Source organism: Marmota marmota, unplaced genomic scaffold (genome assembly GCF_001458135.2).
Source record: "Marmota marmota marmota unplaced genomic scaffold, marMar, whole genome shotgun sequence".
NCBI lineage: Eukaryota > Metazoa > Chordata > Mammalia > Rodentia > Sciuridae > Marmota > Marmota marmota.
Window position 1 is genome coordinate 19,663,295 of NW_026000037.1, and position 23,850 is coordinate 19,687,144.

The following is a 23,850-nucleotide window of genomic DNA, read 5'->3' on the forward strand; positions in this document are numbered from 1 at the left end:
TTAAATCTTAATCATTTAGAGAATAAGTGATAATATATTAGGCCACAAATAATACTAGGATTACAATTGCACTGAAAACTAATATGTCCAAAAAAAAATGCTCAGAGTGGTTGTTGGGAACCAGCAAATGGGCATTTAATTTTGGACATATTAGTTTTCAGTGCAATTGTAATCCTAGTATTATTTGTGGCCTAATATATTATCACTTATTCTCTAAATGATTAAGATTTAATTTTTTCATTTTTTATTCTAATTACCCGGATGGCTTTAATAATATTAATTCAAATAAGCTCTATAATCCTTCTCGGTGTGAATTAAGTAGAAAAAAATCCATAAATTTCCTGAGTTTCTGAGTAAAAAAACCATAAGTATATGTCATGTATATGTAGAGAGAGAGAGAAATATTTAAATTTTTCATATCATAGGTATCCTACTAAGAATATTACTAAATTCAATGTTAATTTGAATATATGATAGTCATAACCTCAGAGAATAGTAAAAATTAAGACTGCTAAAATTAATTTTCACTGAATTGTTGAGTGATTACGTTGATTAGTTTCTTGACTAAAATCTTCACATTAATTCCTTTTGTTTTCAAATAATCCTACCTATGATTATCTCTGTATTGTACTATAATTATCATTGCTCAATTCCTCATCCAATATGCAGAGGAAGAAAATGAACCTGGAGAGTATATACAACAATCCAGAAAGTCCTTCCATGCACCTTGAAGTCTCAGAATCCAGGACTCAATCTCATCCCTCTGATCCTTACATCAGCCCTCTATTCTGCTTTGAAGAATTATCTCAAGATTCAAGAATGTTAGGACTCAGGAGAACACAGAATGACTTTCCTCCAGATCTCAAGGCATAGGGCATTCACGAAGTTCTTGAGATTTTGTGCAAAACTATAGTGTAAAAGACAAAAATCACAGCAGTCATCAGATCCTCAGAGAGCGCTTGTGTCTGAACAGTATGACAATATTTCTTCCTCTCAGTTCATATTTCTCATTTTATAGATGTGGACATGAGAGGTCAGAGAGGTTAATTGGCTACATTAAAGACTTGCAACCTCCTTATTCCACAAACGTACCTGAGATCACTCTCATGTCTGACCTGCGTTGGGAGATGAGGACACAGACATGAAGCTGGGATTTTATGTTCATGAAGCTCAGGACTTCGTCCTCAGAGGAGACTTGTGAGGGTTTACTAAGAGAACTCTCTCCAGGATATGGTCAGCAGGTCTTCTCCTTGAGGTCAGGAAGAACATCGCAAAGGTGCCTCTGGTCAGAAGGCTTCTTCTCCTCTGTCATAGCATTGGTTAACATTCCCTTGGCGCATTTTCACATCCCACTATCAATCTTTTTAAATTGTGGATTCCTCTTGTCCCATTCATTTCTGAATTTTTGGTGCCTAGCAGAGGACCTGACTTGATAAAAACCCATTCAAAGGCTAAAGTGACTCCTTTATGGTCACTATTTTATGGTTACAATAAAATAGTTGATGCTGAGAGAAGGTATCTTTCTGACACTTAGCGGGTGGAAAAGTCAGATGCAAGTTCATCATAGAATTACTGTTTTCCCAGGGCCACACTCCCCAGGGCCACTGGGTCATTCTTTTCCCTCCATCCAGGGAGAGGTAGCTTGGGTTTGCTCCAGTGCCCCACCATGTAGTCTGTAGGCATTGTGGGGTGTATCATTCATTCACCCACAAATATTTCATTCAATTATTTTCAAGTATCTATATTATATATTCTAGCTTCAACTTCCCCCAAAGAGTATATAGGAGTCTCAATGTGAGGTTTAGAGGAATGGTTTTGAAAATGAGGTTCAGAAACACATCACCAGTAATCAAACCTTACTCCACCCCATTGTCACTAGGGTGACTTGTTTTGTCACCTGTACCATAGTTCTCTCATCTGTAAAGCAACAATCTCACAAGGCTGTAATAAGGCTCAAGTGAATTAGGCCATCCCAAAATGCTTAGCAGAGTGCCTGGCTCATGGCAAGCACTCAGTAAATATTAACTATTAGTACTTCATTTCACTGACTCTCCTTCAGTTCTAGGAGGGAAAAGATTAAATGTTGTAGGTCTTTAATGGTTATTTGAATAAAATAATATTTAAAAAAAATTTCCAGGAACCTAATACCTTGATATAAAGCTAAAAAATAACTAAGGAAAATTGCATTTTATAGTTGCAATATAACCATGTTTTAATGAATAAAATTTTAATTTGGCAAGAGCTTCCAGGGTTATGTGCTGGGTCTAAAATAAATAGAATTCATCCAAATTTTGCAGATTTGTAGGGGGGACACACAGTAAACCAATCATTATACAACAAGGGATACGTGGAAACCTAGCGTAGGGGTGGGGGGAGACACAGCCAAGCAGAGAGCCCCCCACCAGAATGTGCTCTCTGAGTGGAACTTGATAGCCACAAGGCTGGTTTTGCAGGAATATTTGTTAGCAAAATCTTTAAAATTCTTCTCTCCAAATTCTTACTGATTGTTACCTATATTCTGTAGAGAGAAATAAATACAGAACCTATTCATCTCTCAGCAATCATTTGGTTTTGAAATGTTTGGGGCTGCAAAGTGCCATTGATGTTGTGAATCAGAAGTAAGAAATAACTCAAGGGACTTTCTTCACTTTTATCCATTAATTGTCACCCATTTGTTTCTTTCAATTCCATTTCCTTCCATGCATGGCTTTGTAAGTCATAGCCAAGTCACCTGGGTGGGGAAATTATGTCATCCAGAAGAGTGACAGTAGCATCGCTAACTTGGGCTCATACTAGACGGCAGGCACAGTTCAAAAACTTCACCAAGTTTAACATGCAGAGCTGGGGTTGTGGCTCAGTGGAAGAGAACTTGCCTAGCATGTGTGAGGCACTGGGTTTGATTCTCAGCACTGCATATAAATACATTGTTCATTGACAACTGAAAAAAGATTTTTAAAAAATCTTTTTTAAAAAAGATTAACATATAAACAACCTGATGACTAGGTATTGCTTTTATTTTCATTTTACAGATGAGAAAACTGAGAAAGTGTGCCATCAAAAACTTATCTAGGAAAAGGTGGTATCAGTGTATTCTCTCAAATCCCCCTTTTCAGCCTTAGACTTACTGCTTCTTATTAAAGTCACAGCTCACCAGAAGGTGAAGCAATCTGAGGTCTCTGGTTTCTTGAAATGTTGCATTATGAAGGCTTCTTATAGGAAGGATAAGTTTTTGTTAAGGCTTTAAAGGCTGGGGAAGGGGATGATCCAGGGTAGGTGTTTGACCTTTGGTATCTCTGATAATTTAGAACTGGCTGTTGATGACTTTGTCAAGTAAATGCACATTTTCTGATTGAAAGGGGAGGGAAAAGAAAAAAAGTAAAGAAAAAAAGAAAAAAAAGGAAAAAAATAAAAATAAATAAATAAATAAAAGGGGAGGGAAGAGGAGACAATCAAGGAGTGCAGAGAAAGACCACAAGGTCTAGCATATGAAGGGTCCATTTTCTCACATGAGACCCTTCTCCTCAACCTCACTTTATAGTTAACCTTTCCACTTCCTTGAAATTTAGATAATTCCTGTGTAATAATGGTAAATGCATGAAAATATTCTCAATAGAGAAAACAGGTGAGAAATCTGCTCTTGGAGTTTGCTTCTTACTACTATCTAGGACATTTTGAGCAAACTATTCTTGGAGCTTTCCCCCACTCATATGAGAATAATAACAGCCCCCCTCAGGGGTATTTTGAAGACTAAAATGAGAGGGTTTACCCTCAGTGCTTAGCACAGTGCCTGATAGAGAGCTCAGTCTACCTATTATGCTGCCACATCCATCCCTCTCAATCATTACAGAGCACCATCGCCATCATCATCAACTTCAACTCCATTCATCAACACAGTCACCACCATCATCACCACTACCACCACAACCAATGTCATCACTCCCATCACCACCACCATTATTACCATTACCATCACAACCACCCTGATACTTGTGGTATTTTAATATCATTTGTATTATTTCTCCTAACTGGCTGCCACCTAACTTTGGTGATATCTGATTGTTCTAGAGAGGCAAAAAGAGGCGTGAAAGTAATCCAACGTGGAAGCAGAGGCTTCCGTTTGTGTTAAGGCATTGCAGTAACCTCTCCTTGGTCAAGGAAATTAGTTTCTCAAATTAATTTTGTTCTTGTTTGTTTTAGACACAGGAACAGCGTATTTGCTTATATCGTATGTATTAATGAGATATCATGAAAGTGGGTACTGGGCTTCTTAGGCTGTGTCTCTCCTCTCTATAGTAGCAAAAGTGCCTACATGACCTCATATCTACAGATGTCCAGGATGACACAGCTGAAGCCTGAGAAGACCCAGGAAATCCAGAGCCTCCGCATAGATTAGTATTCATCACATAGGCATCAGTTTCCCAGTTTCCTATGCTATTTCCTGGATTTATACCATTAGGACCAAATAGGTAGGGTGCTGGTGCTTGGAACATGTATGCTCTTAGTATTTAGTGGTTTTTATTATTAATAACAACTTCAGTGTTGCAGGGATTTTAAAGAGTATGTCTGCTCTGTAATGACAGTGACTTTAATTGTTTCTCTTATTCATTCAGGACATACTTGAGTCCTCCACACACTGAGAACTTCCTTCATCTTTCATCCTTCTTCCTGTTTCCTTGTTTTGTTTCAGCTCCTTCTGAGATCACATTTGCCATCGATGTTGGGAATGGCCCAGTAGAACTTGTAGTCCAGTCTCCTTCTGCTCTGAATGACAACCAATGGCATTATGTCCGGGCTGAGAGGAACCTCAAAGAGACCTCCCTTCAGGTGGACAGCCTTCCAAGGAGCACCAGAGAGACTTCAGAGGAGGGCCATTTCCGGTTACAGCTGAACAGCCAGTTGTTTGTAGGTAGGGGACAACTTAAAACAACCTTTGTGTTTAACACCCTATAAGACCACTATGTGACTAGGTCCAATGAATCTTGCATTTATTTGAGGTCAGGGAAATGATGAAAATATGTCATTTTAAATTATAAATTTAATTCTGCAGGTTGTTCCTGTCTAGCTTCATTAGTGATAGTGATAAATGATTATATTACACACAAGCACATTTTGAGGATAGTCTCAGACCCTTTTTGTACCTTTTCTTTGGTTTATATTATTTTCCAGTGCCTAGGGACTCCTTTTGTTTCTCATCATTATGATCAAAATCTACTCTCAAAGAAAACATGCGTTAACCTATTAGACTTTAGCAGGTAAAGATTCCAGGACAGTGGGACACCCTTGCTAGTGATTGATGCCTGAGGTATGATAATTATTGGTCACAGTATAATGAAATCCTTGAGCTCGTTCAGAGGAATTTCAATCATCAATAATATGTTGGGGGCAGAACCATTGCTTTTTAAACCAGGGGCTCCTCTGATCCTACCTGAAATCATATCACTTAGGTAGGTGCCTTACACTTGCACAGAAAAACAGCCCTTGGCCCCTGAATAGATATCTCTCAGCTGGAATTAACCTGTGACAAGGCAGCCACTGCTGGGATTAAGATGGGATGTATTCCAACATCATTTCCTAAATCCTTGCTTTCCTCCCTCCATTACTTCTTTCCTTCTCCCTTCCTTCCCTCCCTCCTTCCTTTTCTTTCTTTTCTACTTTCCCTCAATAGTCATTGGGCATCTAACACTAGTCAGGCACCCTTGTTGGATGAAACATAAATTGAGCAATTCCACTGCTTCTAAAGGAGATCATGGTCTTCTCCATGTGCATGCATGTGCAAGTATTCATGCATGTATGTGACTTGTGTGTGTGTGTATACACACATGTGTGACAGAGAAGGCAGGGGTAGGATTTGACAGGGGTTCTTTCATCTGTGTTTGAGCTTTAACTGCATTTCAACTGTTCAACTGACATTTTATTTTTCTTGTTATAATTTCTGTATTTTGTTATGTATAAGGGATTGTGTGTGCGCGTGTATGCATGTGTATGTGTGCGTGTGTCGGAGGGAGAAAGGGAGAGAGAGAGGGAAAGCTTCAACAACATTGGCTCAGGTAATTTCCTAGACTAATACAAGGCCATTTTATAGCCATAATTTGGAAAAGGTTTTTAGAAAATGGATTTGAGGAGGGCTTGTAAGGCTATAAAAATACAAAATAGAGCTTTAAACATTAGGGATATTGTAACGCTATAAAAGCCATAAGTGTGTTCCTGTATAAACTTGAATTTCAGATGCCTGGTATAGGGATGCCAATAAGTGAACAAAATTTGCCAATCTGCCCAGACTTAACCTCCTTTCTGCATTTGTTTATTTGTCTATAAATCATCTCCCACACTACATAACTTTACTGCTAGTAATGAAATGCTCTCCCCACTTAAGGAGCATTTCTTACTTGTTTCCTTTAAAATTGACTTTATACAACTTTTAACTGTGAGAAAAAATTGTCACCAAAAACACATCAACCAAAAGAAAAAAAATGTAACAGAAGGAGGGTGTCATTTTTGTTTCCTCAATCAAGTTTCTCTCTTCATCTGTTATAATTTACATATCCAGCAGAAGCTAAAATGGTAGTGATTAAAATCTTTATGATCACAGGGTTTTTTTTGCTTAATTAATAACTCATGTAGGTGCTATGGTTTACTATTAATTTTTTAAAAGTTATATTGCTGTTTTAATTCTACTTAAACATTGTGTTTTATTTCTCTAAGGAAGTTTCCTAGTCATTAAGATTTAATAGCTTTTTTTTTAGCAGAATCAATTTAAGTATTTGGGGGTTTTCATAAGTTTTGTTATGTGTCAATGTTTAATTTATGATTTTTTGTGGCTAAGGAGGATGTACAAAGATAGCATAATTTGTATTTTCTCTTTCATACCAATTTCATGTAGCTATGAAATTATTGTATGGACTGAATATGTGGGAAATTTTGTGCAAGTCCAAAGGGAGGGGTGGCAATTATGTTTCTTGGTGAGTTTTTATCTACAAACATTTCAGTTAAGCTGATCACAAATCCAGTGAGTGGTAATAGGTAATAGCATGTGCAGGGGCTTGGGGAGATGTGTTGCCAAAGCCAAGGTCCACTCTGGTGAGAGGACTTGCTCATGTTATATTTCTTTCCAATAAGTCCCATCTCAGATGTGTCTCTGCTTTATTGAATTTGTCTAAAGGTACTTGAAGAAGGAAAAAAAATAACCTGTTGGTTTACATTTTATCATTTAAAATTCAGTGATATGCACATCTAGAAATACCAGGTCACTGAAAAAAAAAAAGCTAAAGTCCCAACATCACCATTTTGTATAATTCAATTGTTCAATAGATGAATAAATAAATGTATCAGTCTGCAATTATCTACTCAGTTATAGCAGCCCAAATGAAAGACTGCATTCTTTTTCAATCAGAAAGTTTGAGATACTAAATATTTATGTTTGCTATGCATGGAAAAGTATCAATGATGTTTTATTCTTGACTGGGTTAGAGTGAGTGTGGCATTATTTAAATATTAAGTTGAATAAGTCTGCCTGCGTACCTTTGGTCCCTGAAGGATCTTTTAATCATAACAGAGCACCATTCAGCATTACAAAAATCGCACAGTGGCTGTGATCCTCAGTACTAAACCCAGGCTGCATTTTATAAAATAGGATGTGTCTCTCAGCTCTGCCCTTGTCATTGGAATGTGACAGGCTGAATTGCTGATGCATCAGTCAATGCATGCTGGATTCCCAGAATCGATATTTTAACTTCAAGCTGCTTTATCACCATGATTGTTAGGGACACTTGCATCCATGCCACTTTGTTGGTTGCATTGTCTAGCAGGGTGGGAGAAATTTCATACCATGTTGGTTTTGAAATGTATGCTTAAGCACGTGGCAGTATTATAGTTAGCTAATGGTATCACCATTTCTGTTTAGTTATTGCCTACTAATTTGTCCAGTAATACGTAGATGAGGCAAGATAAATCCAAGAACCTTCCATCCATTGCTAAAAGTGAAGAGGAGAACTCTGAGTATGTGTTTCAGATCAGCTACCACAAGCTGACCTTGGTAGGAAAACAACTAGCCTAAGCTTACTATTGCCTTTATCTTCAGAAAGAAAATGAAATCTGGCAACCAGTCTTTTAAGATTTAAAGATCTGCTCCTTGTGAGGATATATTAGACATGACAATCATACTTCCCATGCCCATGTCTCTAATATTTTCAAGGAAAATGTCTTATTCTTTCCAAATTGAGTATAAGTATGCAGCTATTACAGAGTAGAAATTTGGTGCAAATGTAGGTCTGGAAGTCTCATTTTATGAATATTTTTGTTGTTGTCTTCACATGTTCCCATTTTTCTCCCCTTCAGCTCAGCTGTTCTATTTGTGTCAAAAAACAAACAAACAAACAAAGTTAGTTCAAACTTACAGTCACCATGGGAAAATACTATACCAACTTGATAAATCATAAAATTTGAAGAGATCCCCCAAATGCTACTCCTCTTTCCAGGCTAGAAGAGAACTATTATTCCTATAGGCAGGGGAAGCCGGTCAAACTTAGAGAGGTTGATGGTTAGCCAAGAAGACTTGGCATGTACATTAATTTTGTACTCAGGCACTTTATAAATTCATGATCCATGGTATGAAGCAAACACCATCTCCCGTGGATTAGTAACTTATATTTTATCCTTTTGAGTGCCTCATGAGTATGGCTGTCTTGATGCAGGCCAGGACAGTTTTCCATTTGAGAAGATGAGATGTGTCTCAGAGCACAGGAGGAGGTATGTGTTATTTTCACATTAAGAAATAATTGGAAAATCACTTTTTTAGCATATTTATTGCATAAATATATAGAGAATGATCCATCTCATTATTTCATTGAGAAAGCAAAAAGTTAAAAAAATATTTGTCCTTGTAAAATTGTATAAATGTCTAATTAGTTATATTTCTTTTGCCAGAAAAATTTCATTTTATTCAAAGTTAAATAATATGTCAAGTAAACTTGAATCATTTTCCTCTGGAAGAAATTGACATATGACTTCTGATGTTACATATAATAATTGCATAAAGGGAATTGTTCTGTCAGTTTAAGAAATTGGCAAAACCTCCAAACTTCAGCAAAATGTCTCTAGAGAATCTCACTTGGTTATTGCATCATAAACACTTGGAAAGGCACATAATAGCCACTCAATAAAAATGCTTTTTGATCAAATGCGAAACAAGTGATACATATTAATACATGCCAACCAAATGTTGTAGTTTCAGAAGACCAGACTTTATCATAACATGATATAGTCAGATAAATATTCATATTTGTCATGGTAACATTTAAAAGGTAAAATGTGAGAGTTTTTAATTTGTTATGCTTTTTTTTTTAAATAATACTTCTTCCCTCATGTGGAAAGTAGATGTCATACAGCATGGAATAGTAGTCACTGGAGGGTAGGGGGTGTAATGTAGAAAGGGCAGAGGTAAGCTAATAGGTACAAAATTCATTAGGTCAGATGACTAAGTTCTAGTGCTCCCTAGAACAATAGGTGACTATAGTTAAAAATAACCGATGGTTTGTTTCAAAACAGCTGGAAAAGAGGAATTTGAATATGAACAACAAAAAGAAATAATGTTTGAGGTATAGTGATATGAATATTCTGATTTGATCATCATACATTCTCTACATGTATCTAAATATTTCACTATTCCCCATAAATATGTATAATTATTATGGATCAATTAACTTTTAAAAAATGCTTCTTCACTTTAAAAGAAATGATGAAGAACCATCAGGTTCTTCATCAGTTTTTCTTTCCAAATACCTTTGAGCCACAAAATCAGATTCTTATAGCTTGAAAATGTTTGGAAACAACAGTGGTCCACTTTTATATTCAGAGAGCTAAACCATCAAATTTCTTCTGCAAAAATTTATTTTCTTCTCAAATAAGTTGAGAGTTGGACACATTTAGCCCAACCTAATAGACCATTTTAGTGTTTTCTGCCCTGTTATATTCAAGAAACGTTTTTGAAATGTTTATCTACAATTTTTTTTTCAGTTTTAATTGAAGCTCATTTCACCCTGTATTGGTCTCTTGTTGTATTGATAATGTGCAATTGGAGCAGAATGGAGAGTTTTCTTGTTTGGTTTGATTGTTTTTTTCCTGTTGTAAAAACTTATCAGGAATCATAATGTCCTTTTTAAAGGAGAGTGTAATATGGCCTTGTTTTTTTTTTTTTTTTTTCCATGCAGCCGAGGGAGATAAGCCCTGAGAGTTAGAGCACAGAGACTCAGGATTGGAAATAGTTATTTGATTCTTCTGGTATGTTCAGTAGCCAAAATTTATAACTCAGTAAAGGAAGAAAAATGAGAATTCCATTATTTATATGAGTTAGATTATACTTACAAAAAGAGATTCAGGCCAGAGTTTTCAGGAAAATGAATCAATTTTCTTTGCAAATAAAAGGACCCAATCTGAGAAGCATTATACAGTTCAGAGGTCCAGGTTATCTTTCCCAAAGCCAAAGTGTCATTGAACTGATGTGACCAGGACATGCCTAGCAGCACATGGGAAACTCTAGGGTGGAAAAGAGCAAACCCAGCGGGCACATTGATGCTGCGCCTCTACCTACAGCTTAGTATCCTGTTTTGATTCCTGCAAGTCTTTATCAACAGCCTGATGGCTCAGTAGAGGGTGAGAAAGCCCTTGAGGAGAGCAGTGGATGGGAAAATGTAGCAACACCCTCCCCAAACTGTGGGGGCAGATTCCTAGTCTTTCTCATTATGTTATCAGATTCTTCTGATCCTGGGAGAAAGAGGTTTAGATCCAAAGCTACTAAAGAAAGGATATTGTAGAATGGGAGGTAAGAAGATCCATGATGAATTCAGCTTCTGACTTCTTCACACTTGTCTCAGGCTAATGGGTAAAGAAAGTAATTCAGTCCCTTTGTGCTGTGTGAGTAGACCGTGGGATGCTTGCCCAGAGTCCCCAACAAGGAAGGACTTGTGCCCAGGGCTTTGAATGCTGTTGGAGGAATCTTCATATACACTCCCCCACTTCAGGGACTGCCTCAGCTGCAGAGAAATCATCACTAGAGTTATTTCCTTCCCAGAAGGGTCTTTATCTAGTGACTGCTAACTCCAGGGAAAGAAGGTCTGTCCTCCTTCTAAGGAGGATCATCTCTGATGAGTTATTCTAACTCCAGCCTTCTAGTGGGGCTGTGTTATTCTGATGTCAGTAGTTTGTCTGGGCAGTTCTCTCCTGTGCATCCCTACTTTTTTTTTTTTTCCTTCAAAGATGTTCCCAGGAACCTCTTTCTATAAAAATTATCTACTCCCTTCACTCCATCTCAGAGCTTGTTTACTGGAGAACCCAAGCTAAGACAGAATAAGATAGATTTCTTATGCAACACACACACACACACACACACACACACATGCCTACTTAGTTTTTAAAAATTAAATCAATTTCCTTAAGTGAAATTTATTCCTCAGTCCTCACAGGGGCTATCAATAAAATGATGCCTCCTCCTCTCCCACTTTCTTTAGCAAAGTGTGTTCAAAGCTAATAGGTTCTTTAGAGCAAGTTTACAGCATTTTGCTTCACTGCTTTCTGAAGGTCCCATCGTTCAAACCAGGGTGGGTCTGCTCCCACTCCCGATCTACCTGTCAGATTCTTCTTCATTAATGATACAGGATTTTTTTATGGTTCAGATAACTATTGCTGCTTGGAGGAGTTCATTCTTGCACACCCACACCCACACACACAGACCTCTTTGAGCACACTCATCACATGTCTTCGAAATGCCCTGATTATTGTCCATATCCCTGCTAATGTTTCATTGGGGGCAGATATAGTGGTGAATTTATCCTCTGGGCTGAGGTCACCAGTATATTTTGTATATAATAAATATCTAATGAATTAAAAAAATAATGAAGTGGAGTTCTAAATGTTGTTGGCTCTAATAATAATAGCTGTACAGCTGTAAGCTGGTCAATTACATTCTCTGAGCCGTGATTGTTCCATCTGAATTTAATAATAATCAGTAATAATCAATACACGATGAATCAGTTTCCAATGATGAATGCGACAATGGGCATTTCCCTCTCCCATTTGGTATCTTTATGAGATTAAATGAAATAAGAGTGCAAACAAAAGACTATTTAAAATGGGAAACCGGCCGATGCCCATGCCTGGAACAGGCCCATCGACCCGCTGGCATGGTAGTCACGTCACCCCAATTGGAGTAGGGGCAGAGCAGAGCCACCTCCCGCGCCCGGAACAGGCCCAGCGACCCGCCAGCATGGTAGTCATGTCACCCCAATTGGAGTAGGGGCAGAGCAGAGCCGCCGCCCACGCCTGCAAGGTAGGAAGACCTGCGACTGACGGGCAGAACAGGCCCCGCGGCCCGTCAGCATGGTAGACAGATCACCCCAATTGGAGAAGGAGCACAGTCGCCGCCCGCCCCTGCAAGGGAGACTTTTCAACTATACAAGAGCAATATAAATATATAGGGGGAAAATTTCAATAACACAACAGTTTCACCAAGCAGAAAGAAATGCGAGCAGTATGAAAAGACAAGGAAAGAANTCTCTATATATATATATATATATATATATATATATATATATATATATGATCCATCCACTGTTTAAGGAGTATGGAGGGTGTTGGATTTTAAATAAGTTTAGCAGTTGAAACTTTAAGGTGGTGTGAACAGGGCAAAGGGGATCCTATTTCTAATTTGGCACAAAGGCAAATTGCAAACTCTTATCTCTCATATGAGGATAATGATTTCTTGCCTCTCTCTTTGTTACATTTGCAAAATAAAGTTTTCTTGCCTCTCTCTTTCTTACATTTGGGAAATAAGGTCAATGTACAGTTTGGTGCAGTCTCTAAGGGCATCAGCCCTTGCAAGGTCATCTGAGACTTGGGCACATTCTTGGTATGTAGGGAGCAGAACTCGTACTTGGTTTAGTTGCTCAGTTGCTTATTCAGTTTTCTGGAAGGACAACTGAAGCCCTGACTTTTCAGAGCCTTAAACATATTGGGCATCCTCATCCTGCTTCCCACTTGACTTGCTCATAGCGGACATTGCCGCTGGGGGCTAGAACACCTTCCCCTCTGAGCCACTCCTGCAGTGACTGGAGACTTGCTTTGGGCTCCTGTTTGTCATGTAATAGTGAGTTACTGCTGCTCAACAATGGAGCAGTGCTCTTCTGTTTTCTATTCCCCATCCTATCCCCCAAAGCCTTTGTTCTCAAAGATCCTTCCCTCCCTACATTTCATCTCCAACCAGACCCTCCCCAGAGAAATGAATTCTTCAGTATCAGAGATAGAGTCTTCTGCTAAGATGAGGTTGCCTTTAAGTCCAGACTTCAGCATAGGCTCACTGGGTGCTGACCCACCCAACCAGTAGTGAGAAATGGTCCCTGCCCAGAGCAGAAACCACATTTGTGTGTGTGTGTGTGTGTGTGTGTGTGTGTGTGTTTATTTATTATAGAGAGCCTACTGATCGTGTTTTTTTTTCTGGTTTCATCATTTTTTTAAATACCTTTTTCTATTTTACTATTTCTCCTCATTGTTTCTCTTCCTTTCCCTTTTTGCAAATCCACCTTCCTTTCTTTCTTTTATACCTGAAAGTCACTTAACCTTCACAGATGCCTGCGTTCTCTGTAGGAAAATGTGGTTCACAGTGTTTCCAGCCTGTTTCACATTTACAGAAGACTAATAGTATTCTAGAAATATAAATGTTTTATTATTATTATTATTATTATTATTATTATTATTATTATTCTCCCAGTCAGCATGTATTGTGGAATTAACACCTAGTCATCAGAGTTGCCTATTTGCTAATGAAAAGTAACATCATTTAAATCCAAGTATATGTTAAGTATAGTCTTCAAAAAAGGTAATATCTGAGTCTTGGACAAAGAGACAATGAATGTGTATCATAGATTTTATTTACCTCAGTAGTTAATGAGGAAGCCATGTAATAGGTTATGACCAATTGAAAAACTTTTGAAGATTAACATTTTTTTTTGCAGGCAATTTAACAACAAATTTTAGGATAAATTTGTTGGAATAGATATAAAACCAATGAATGTTCAAAATGACATCTTTGGAGTTGTCTGTCATACTGCAAACAAATTTGCATCTCTGCTACGCAAACATCAGTCATATGTTTTGCTTTATTTTCAAATTTTGACTCATGTTTTCTGACCAGAGTTGCTACTCACATTTAATGATATTCCCTAGTCTTCTATTGCCGCCATCACTTCCACGAAGGAAGGTGAAATGAAAAGAACCCCAAAGTGATTGTTGCACAATATCATCAGACTGTCCAAACAGTGTTAATGGGGATTTGAGTATAATTTGTCCCTGACCTGCCAGTGCTACTGTCTTTTTAGTGACTTGTAGGTTTATTTATTAGTCCAGGTTCTTCTGTATTCACATATAAAATCATGTTTGTTGCTGGGCATGGTTTCAGTGTCATGGGAGGCTAAGGCAGGAGGATCAGAAGTTGGAGTCTAGCCTTGGCAACTTAGTAAGACCCTGTCTCAAAATTTAAAAAAAATAAAATAAAAATGAAAAAAAAATTGAGATGAGGATATAGTTTAATAGTCCAGTGCCCTTGGGTTCAATCCCTAGTACCAAAAGAAAAAAAAAAAAAAAGAAAAAGAAAAAAAACCTCTTGTTATGTGAGACTACTATTAAGGGACATTTTTAAAGGTTTACAGTTGCAGGATTTTTACTTCATGTACTTATTTCTTTGTGGTACATCTCCTAAGGCAGGTACCTTTCCTGTAAGGCTCAGTGTTCAGGCAGTTAGAAGGACAGAACTTAAAGAAGACAGCTTATGGTTCGTGTACTTGTCATTTTATGATGTATATGTTAAAACTGCCTTCATGTTAAAATTTGAAATGTAGGTGGTAAACTTCAGTATGAGATTTATTGACTTTAGACAAGTAATTCATCTAGAAAATGAGCTGTTCAGTGTTCAGGGATGGAAAGAAAAGAAGGAAGGAAGGAAGGAAGGAAGGAAGGAAGGAAGGAAGGAAGGAGGGAGGGAGGGAAGGAGGGAAGGAAGGAAGGGGAAAAGAGAGAGAGAGAAATAAGGGGTAAGGGAGAGAAAAGAAAAAAAGAGAAGGAAAAGGAAGGAGAGGGAAAGGGGCAAGACAAGGGAGGACAAGAACAGAAACTGTAGCACTGAATTAATTTTGTGAGAAAAGAGCCTGACCTGGCACTTTTAGTATTCTTCCAAGAAAGGAGTTCTCAGCAAGAGTTTTGCATGATCCTGTGCAGGAAAGAACAAGCACATGTGAGAGAAATAGAGCCTCCTGGGCTTATGCTCAGAAGGGCACAAGGCAGTGAGATATGTCTCGGAAAGCAATGAACATCTGTCGAACTGACACATGGAAGTTTTGTAAGACAGGCTTAGAATGATGACAGCAAAGATTTTAGGAGTTGATTCATACTCAGTGCAAGGAAATACCACCATAATGACGGAAGCTGCTACCAAGGGCCAAGTGAAGAGTTTCATACAAAGTTGCTTCTAGCTAGGCCAGCCAACTAATGGTCTAAGTCGTCAAGGAAAGTGATAGGGAAGTCAAGGGGACAAATGCAAACGTGTATCTAACTTGGTGGAAGAAACAATGTAAAAGATCAGAGAAAGAAAGTATAAGAATCACTTAATTGCAGTATTCACTTAGATTTTCTAATGTAATGGTTCATTTCATGATTTTATGGAATGGAGTTAAATGCAAGCTTTGAAGTCACCAGATCAGGTCTGACTCCTGGATCTGCTACATAAAATTTATTTGATCTTTGACTCTGGCCAAGGTAATGAGTTTGATGCTAAGTTTTCTCAACTGTGCAATATGAATTCCCACTGTGAATTCAATGAGTTTAGGACAAAGTTTTCCAGCATATATCTAGCACATCTGAAATACACACATTTAGTGTAAATGCCAATGTGTTGATTCTCTAACAGATTTGCAGATAAAGTGAAGCCTAAAAACATGACTTTAATTTACTCTTAAGAATAATGCTGCATGCTTTTTGTTCTTCTAATCATTCAATGAACTGTGCATAAATCAAGATGCACACAGGAAGGAGAAAAGTATGTTCCAATAATGACTGAAAAACTAAATGCCTGTAAGACTCAGGAAGGCAGCGTAAATGAATGCAGAGGTTTCCATGGGGCATGGGGCCAAGTGGAGAGTGTATGCCCCACCTTCAGGAAGCTGACTCTGTGCATCTTCACTTGAGTTCTGACGTCTAGTAGAGTGGGCTCACTTAAATATTATTTTATTTTCAATGTTAAACTTAACTAAAATTAAGAGCTCCACTTTGCCCTTCACCCATGATATTCTGCCTCATGCCAGGCTCAGAGCAATGGACTTCACCAACCATGGACTGAAACCCCTGAAACTATGAGCCCCAAATAAATGTTTCTTCTTTATAAAAATTGGTAACTAAAATTAAAATAATAAAATGATGGATATGCAGAAATATAAGTGACTAAGGAATTAGTTATATGGGTACAGGTATGTGTATTTGTGACTGCATGGGTGGATTATTCTGGACATTAGTTAAACATGGGGGGAAATAGCATATAGTTTTGATGGATCTAGAATGTCTCCCCAAAACCTTCTTTGTTAGGTGATGCTTCAATGTTCAGAGGTGAAAAACTGGATTATAAAGGTCTCTGATCTCAGTCATGGAGTAACTCACTTGATGAACCAATAATTTGAGTGGACTTCTCCCTAGTAACTCTAGGCAGGTGGAGCATGGCTAGAGGAATCAGTTCAATGAGGCCATGTTCTTGGAAACTTTCTCTTGTCCATGGGCTCTTCTTGTCTCTCTTTCTGTTTCTCAGTCATGAGACAAGCAACATTGTTCCTCTGTGCCCTTCACTCATGATGTTCTGCCTCATGCCAATGGATTTGGCCAACCATGAACTGAAACCTCTGAAACTATGAGCCCCAAATAAACTTTCCTCCTCTAAGTTATTCTTGTCAGTTTTTTGGTCAAAGTGGTGTAAGGCTGATTATCGCAAATCAAGTAAATAAAACATATGAAGAGGTTCAAAGTTTAGGCAGACCATGAGGCATTGGGGAACCTAGCTGGGAGTTTGGAGAAGGAAGCTGTAAAGGTAAGCAGAGACCAGTTCTCATTTATTTTATCAGGTGGGATAAGGAATTTCACCTTGATCCTTAGGGCAATGACTAGTCTAGAGAGGGCATCAAGCAGGAATGGCAGAATCCAATTTACAAATTTGCAACCATTCTGACTGCAAAGTGCTAAATGAATGGCTACAGTCAGGACTGAAGGTAGGCTGCTATTGGAGGGATTAGGGTGGGAGTGAGGAGACTGTGCCAGAGTGTGATGCTGTTTATAGAAAGAATGCACAGAATTTACATTTTATAGAAGATACAAGCCTTGAACAGCTCTCTGTACATAGTAGGTGACATCACACATAATAGCTAACTTCATCAGAGGGTGTAGAGAATCAACAACTACTCCAGGTCTCTGTGGGTGTGTGCAGGTGTGCCTGTGTGTTTATGATGGGGGGGGGGATGTCTTAAAATTATCCTATTCTTAGACTATATATTTGCCTCAATAAAATAAAAAGGTCTGATTCTGTAGTTTTTCTCCTTTGTAAAGAGTATAACACAGTCAGGTGAAACTGAAATTTAGTTCCTTGTACAATTTAGCTGTGCTCTGTCTCCATGTGTCATTGGGTCTTGTCAGCATTTGCAAGTGAGATGATCCCTTTCTTTGGGGAGCATGCTGACCAGGTCTATGTATTTCCAATTTCAAGGAGTGTATTCCTACCTAGCAAATCAACCTAGTCACCTTCTTCTCCATTTATATAAGCTCATTGACTAAGTCGCACACAAGCAAATGTTCAATAGATCTCACATTCTCCACCCCTGATAGAAGAAAAATTATACTAACAAGATATATGAAGAGCTATTCAAATCCACCATAGGAAGTGACTAAAAAAATCAAGAGAAAAACAAAACAAAACATTTGAGTACATAAATCCTCTCTTTCTTATTCTGCACAGTATCTGGGAAAGAAATAATGAACCTTCCTCTGTGATCTGCCCATGTATATAATTGATTAATCTTGTGGTTAAAAGGAGATTTGCTCACCAAAATTGGGATAGACAGGGGAATGCAATTTGGGTTTCTTCTCTTGGCCTGCTTGGTGATCACATATCAGAACTGAATGTACAATGGAGTTTGATCATTACTTCAGAATATGAAAACAGATTTATTCCTTAGGAACATTCCATCTCAGTCTTTGGAAGCAGGCAGTGAATTTCATATTTGTATTTATTCATCTGGTAATCTGTTAGGATCCAGCAAGGGGAGATCTCCTCCCCTCACCCAGGCTTGAAAACTCCTACATTTTTAATTATTTCCTTGCCTCCCCCATTCCCTATTCATTCCTTTAATTTATAGCAGTGCTTTTTTTTTTAACATCCATAATTCTTGTCTGAGATAACACATTTGAAATTCCCATCTGATCCACCTTGATGAGAACATATGCTGATCTAGTCATTTACTAGGCCAAGATTTAATAAAATTGTAGGACGAGGGGTCAGAAATGAATGAGGTTCAGACTGGAGATCCCTGAGAGACAAAAAATAAATGTCACATAGTTGTTGCCCTTATTGTTACTCTATCAGTACATTTAGTAGACCTCAAAGATTTGAATGTGTTCTCCACTCATGCAAGTGTGTCTCCTTGAGCCCAAGGACATAGAATAAAACTCCTGTTCTATAATGGCAGGCTGGGCCTCTGCCTCCTCCAGAATCTCCCCAAATTCCCCAAACCAAATAAATATCTGCTAGTAGGATTTAAATTTATTTTCTGGTTTGTGATCCCATTTCACCCATATTTTCTGATTTCAGAGAAAAAGATGAATAGAATTCTGGATTTTCAGTGGGAACAAAATACTTAGAACCTTTGGGTCTGCTCCATTTTTCAATAATTTGTAAGGAGTGTACTGTATCTGTCTGAACCCCTCAAGATGTGTTCTCCACAGAAAGTTGGGGTACAATCCTATTCTGCATTCCAGATGCCTTGTCTTCCAAATAGTAATTTGAGGGTAAACTGTAAGATCAATCAGCACATAAGGACCTACAGCTTCTGGCCACTATGAGGACCCCAGCGAAAGGATAAGAGAACAGCAATGATTGAATGCACACTGTCTTCCATGTTCTTACCTGAGGTTACTGTCAACACACAAAATAGATTAAATAGATTTCATTTTATTTTATAGATCAAGTAGTTAACGCTTAAGTGATTTGGTGATCATGGAGTTTTAATCTGCAGCAAGCCCCAAAGTCCATTCTCTTTTCAAAATCATGAGCTGTGCTACATACGCACTGAGAATTGTGCTGCAGTTTTCTAACTTGGTGTAGCCAACAGCTTGCTTTAAAATTTGCCAGAAGGTCAGTCTCACTCTGTACCTTCTACTTTGGATGAAAGTTTGCTGCAGACCGCGCAATAAGTCATTTTATTTTCTTTGCAAAGACTATGGCCATCTGAAGTTTCACTCATAAACCTGTAAAGGACTCCTCAAAAACTAACTCTCTCTCTTTTTCTCTTTCTCTTTCTCTCTGTGTGTTATGTGTGGGTTTGTGTGGGGGTGGTTCTAAGTCTAGAAAGACAAGTATTTTTTTCCCCCAGGTTTAAACTTCTAATTCTTTACGGAAAATTTAACAGAAAAATCCAGCAAAATACAATAGGACAGTAGTTAACTGTGACACATAGGATCTTAAAAGTAAAAGAATTGTGCCCTAGGATATCTTACAGTATTTTATTTATTTTTTTTTTACCTTTAGGAGGAACATCATCAAGGCAGAAAGGCTTCCTAGGATGCATCCGCTCCTTACACTTGAATGGGCAGACACTGGACCTGGAGGAGAGGGCAAAAGTCACATCTGGAGTCAGGCCGGGCTGCCCAGGTCATTGCAGCAGCTATGGCAGCAACTGCCACAACGGGGGGAAGTGTGTGGAGAAGCACAGTGGCTACCTCTGCGACTGCACCAATTCACCATATGAAGGACCCTTTTGTAAAAAAGGTATGGGTATTCGTGATTTCCCATGTGCAGGGTGATAGCAACCATCAGGACACATGGTCCCCCTCCTCACTGTGCCCTTTCACTTGATTTCCTTCTGCTCGGAGGCTCTACATAGCTCCTCAACATAATTACATCTACTCATTTTCCTTATGAATGGACACTGTCGATGAAATTGAACTGAATGTATAGTTACAGAATGACATGTTGTCTGAAGCTGGGGAGCCAGCTGAAGACCAGAAGACGTGGACTTTCATTGCAGGATTATAAGTGACAGACTATTATTTACAGTTCTAATTCATCAGTGAACAATTGTAAGCAAAGGATCAGAGCATCTAGCTCTGTGGGAGCCTTTGAGATATTGAAGCCATCTTAAATCATTTTTATAAAAAAAGAAGAGTTGGGTAATTTTTTTTTTGAGAGAGAGAGAATTTTTTAATATTTATTTTTCAGTTTTCGGTGGACACAACATCTTTATTTTTTTTATTTTTTTATGTGGTCCTGAGGATCGAACCCAGAGCCCCGTGCATGCCAGGCAAGCGCGTTACCGCTTGAGCCACATCTCCAGCACGAGTTAGGTAAATTAATAAAAACAATAGCATATAGCCAGTGAAATCTCTCTTTTCCGCAAGTGATGAACATGAACATCTGAGGCCTTAAAAACCCTGTTTTGAGAACTCATGTTTTGCTTTTCTGGAATTGAAATGTAAAAGTCAAAATTCTTGCCCTGGGGCACTTTAAACATCACATCCAAATCTAATGAATTCATCATATCGACAAGTATATCATTATATGCTTGACATACCCTTTTGGTGAAAGAGTGATATGGTGTGACTCCTCTAGATAAATTCTAGATAGCTCTAAAATATTGTAGAATCTTATTATTTGGGGTAAACACTCAGTATTTTTCAAACAAAGACAAAACCAACTATCAATCTTTGCAAGATTTTAAAGTTTATTTTCTTGATGAAAAATTGTTTACTGATCGAATAATGTAAACTATATATCCAGAGTACCATTTAAACTATTAAAATGTTTTAATCACGGTAAGAACCATTTACATAAAAATGATGATCATAATTATAAATAATTTGTCAGCTTATTAAAATACATCTTCCAAGTGTCTCTACCAATAATGCTTTTTGTAGTTCAACCTACTTTGGAACTTAAAAATGAAAGGAGAAACATAAAGCACCCAGTGTTTTCCTTGATGTATTCTGTATTTTAAGCTCTCCAATCTTTCATTTTAGCCTTCTCCTCAATTTAGGTTGAATTATGTGCTTATTATTGCTGGTAAGCATGTAATACTCCTTGGGAAAAATTAATGGTACAAATTTTAGGGCCAAGAGTGTGTTGGAAACCCTGCATGGGAGCTTGAAATATAACAAGTGCCATCTCAGTAGGTTCTTAATATGAGCTAAGGCAAGCAAAAATGCTACTAGGTTTCACACTGGGCGAGATCTCTAAGTTACATCCCCTGAAAAGTTTGGATGCCATTGTTAGAGTGGTTCCACATTCTAAGAAGAACAAATGCAGAATAAACACTACCAGGCTTGGTCACTGAAGTGCATAAGCACCATCTTACAGTGTCCCCATCCAAGGCTACTGTCTATAGAAAAAAGCCAAATAGATTTCCCTGCATTTCTCCAGGGATGTGATTCCAACATGTGTCTTGTAGATCACATTGTTCTAGATTTATCTTTTTATTGTCACTTCCTTTGTCTGAGAGAATTCCTATTTAGTCTCATCTGGCCACCCCACAGTATCTGTTGCCTACATATGCTAATTTTCTGTGCTCTTGCACCCTTACTTTGATCTGTAAATTAAATGGACAAATGTATGCTTAGCCTTTTCAGGGAGCCTCAAATTTCACTATTTCCAAATTTCCCCTCTCTGTATTCAAAGGAAATAATCCCCTCTATGTTCAGTTATTGCAATGCATGGGACTTTTAACCATGCCAATTGACCCTGGGAAGTGTGGTGTGGAACTGAAATAGGAAGCCATCAGCTACAAGATGGTCGTGACCAAAATGCCCTTTCTACAGGGGTGTTCTTCCATTCCTTTTACTGAAGCACAGGGTATCCCAGGAAATAGTGAAAATATCTTGGGTGGAATTAGGGACATGTTCATTTCCAATCCTGGCCCACTTTCTATTTCTTATGGTAATATGGAAATATGCAAGTCATAAAATTAACTGGATGTTAAATGCAATACATATATATTCCTTATCCTTAAACCAATAAGACAGGATTATTTAAAATCTGGATTTAACATATGAGGGCTTCACAGAGGTGTGTTAATCCTCTTTCTGTACCTGGGACAAAATGCCTGAGATAATCACCTTAAAAGCAAGAAATGTTTATTTCAGCTCAGAATTTCCAAAGTTTCCATTCATGGTCACTTTGTCCTATTTCCTCTGAACTTGGGGTGGCATAGTACAGCATATCATGGCAGGTAGCACAGGGCAGCAGAAACTATTCAACTCATGGCTGCCAGGAAGCAAAGAAAAATGAGAGAAAAAGGCTGAAATCCTGATATCTCCTTCAAGGGCATGGCCCCAATTATCTAACTTCTTCCACTAGACCCCACCTCCTAAAAGTTGTGCCACCTCCATAGAACACCACAAGCTGGTGACCAAGCCATTTTCATGTAGGCCTTTGGCAGTCATTCTAGACCCCAAACAGAAGATTTGGTGACTTGCTAATATGTTCCAAAGTTAGAGATTCATACAGCATATCTTTTATTTCTTTTTCTTGTTTCTTATTCTCATTTAATTCTGTACAGAACTATGATAATAGGATTTTATCTCTCTGAATATATGGGCTTTTGCTTTGTATGTTTTTTTCTGTTTTGTCAATTATTAGATGATTATAATTCACATACCATAAAACCCACATTTTTAAAGTTTGTGGTTCAGTGATTTTTAGTATTTTCACAGAGAGGCACACCATCATCACTATCTAATTCCAGAATATTTTCATCATCCTTTCCAAAAAATTTTATGCCCTTTCACAGTCACTTCCCATTCACCTTACCTGCCCGTCCCTGGAAACCACTAATCTGCTTTCTGTCTCTATGAATTTGCCCATTCTAGACTTTTCATATAAATGGACCCATATAATTTTGGGCCTCTTTTAGTCTACTTTCTTTCACTTAATGCAATGTTGTTAAGGTGTATCCATGTTGTATCGTTGTTTTAGCATTTTATTTCTCTTTATTCCAGAGAGTATTCCACAGTATAAATGTGCCATGTTTTGTTTCTCCATTTACCAGTTGACGGATTTGGGAATGGTTACAATTCTTTGGCTATTATGAATAACTCTGCTATTAATATTAGAGTACATATTTTTGTGTGGATGTATGTATTCTATTCTCTTGAGTGTACACTTAGAAATAAGGTTGTTGGATCCTGTTGTAACTATGTGTTTTATGTTTTGAGAATTTCTAAACTGGTTTTCAAAGAGGTAATTGGGCATTACATTCTTACCAGCAGTATGTATGTGTGTGTGTATGTATATATATATTCAAATTTTCTACATTCTTGCCTACTCTTGTTATTTCTTGACTTGTTGTAATAGACATCTACTGATTGTAATGTGTATCACAATAGGTGTTGACTTGTGTTTCCCTAAGTATCAATCACATTGATCATCTTTTCATGGGTTTATTATCCATTTGTATAATTTCTTTGGGAAATGTTTACTCAAATCCTTTGCCAATTTTTCATTTTTTCTTATACTATTCAGGTATACAGATTTTTTGTGTCTTCTGAATATAACATGTATATATATATATA

General features: G+C 37.8%; 1 protein-coding gene across 1 annotated transcript in view; it reads left to right on the forward strand.

Moving 5' to 3' along the window:
• Cntnap5 (contactin associated protein family member 5) overlaps positions 1 to 23,850 on the forward strand; it is a 790,323-nt gene that overhangs the window by 653,214 nt on the left and 113,259 nt on the right. Inside the window, exons 17-18 of the mRNA XM_048812122.1 lie at positions 4,688 to 4,906; positions 19,817 to 20,056. Coding sequence (XP_048668079.1) covers positions 4,688 to 4,906; positions 19,817 to 20,056 — 459 coding nt within the window. The remainder of the gene's footprint in view (positions 1 to 4,687; positions 4,907 to 19,816; positions 20,057 to 23,850) is intronic.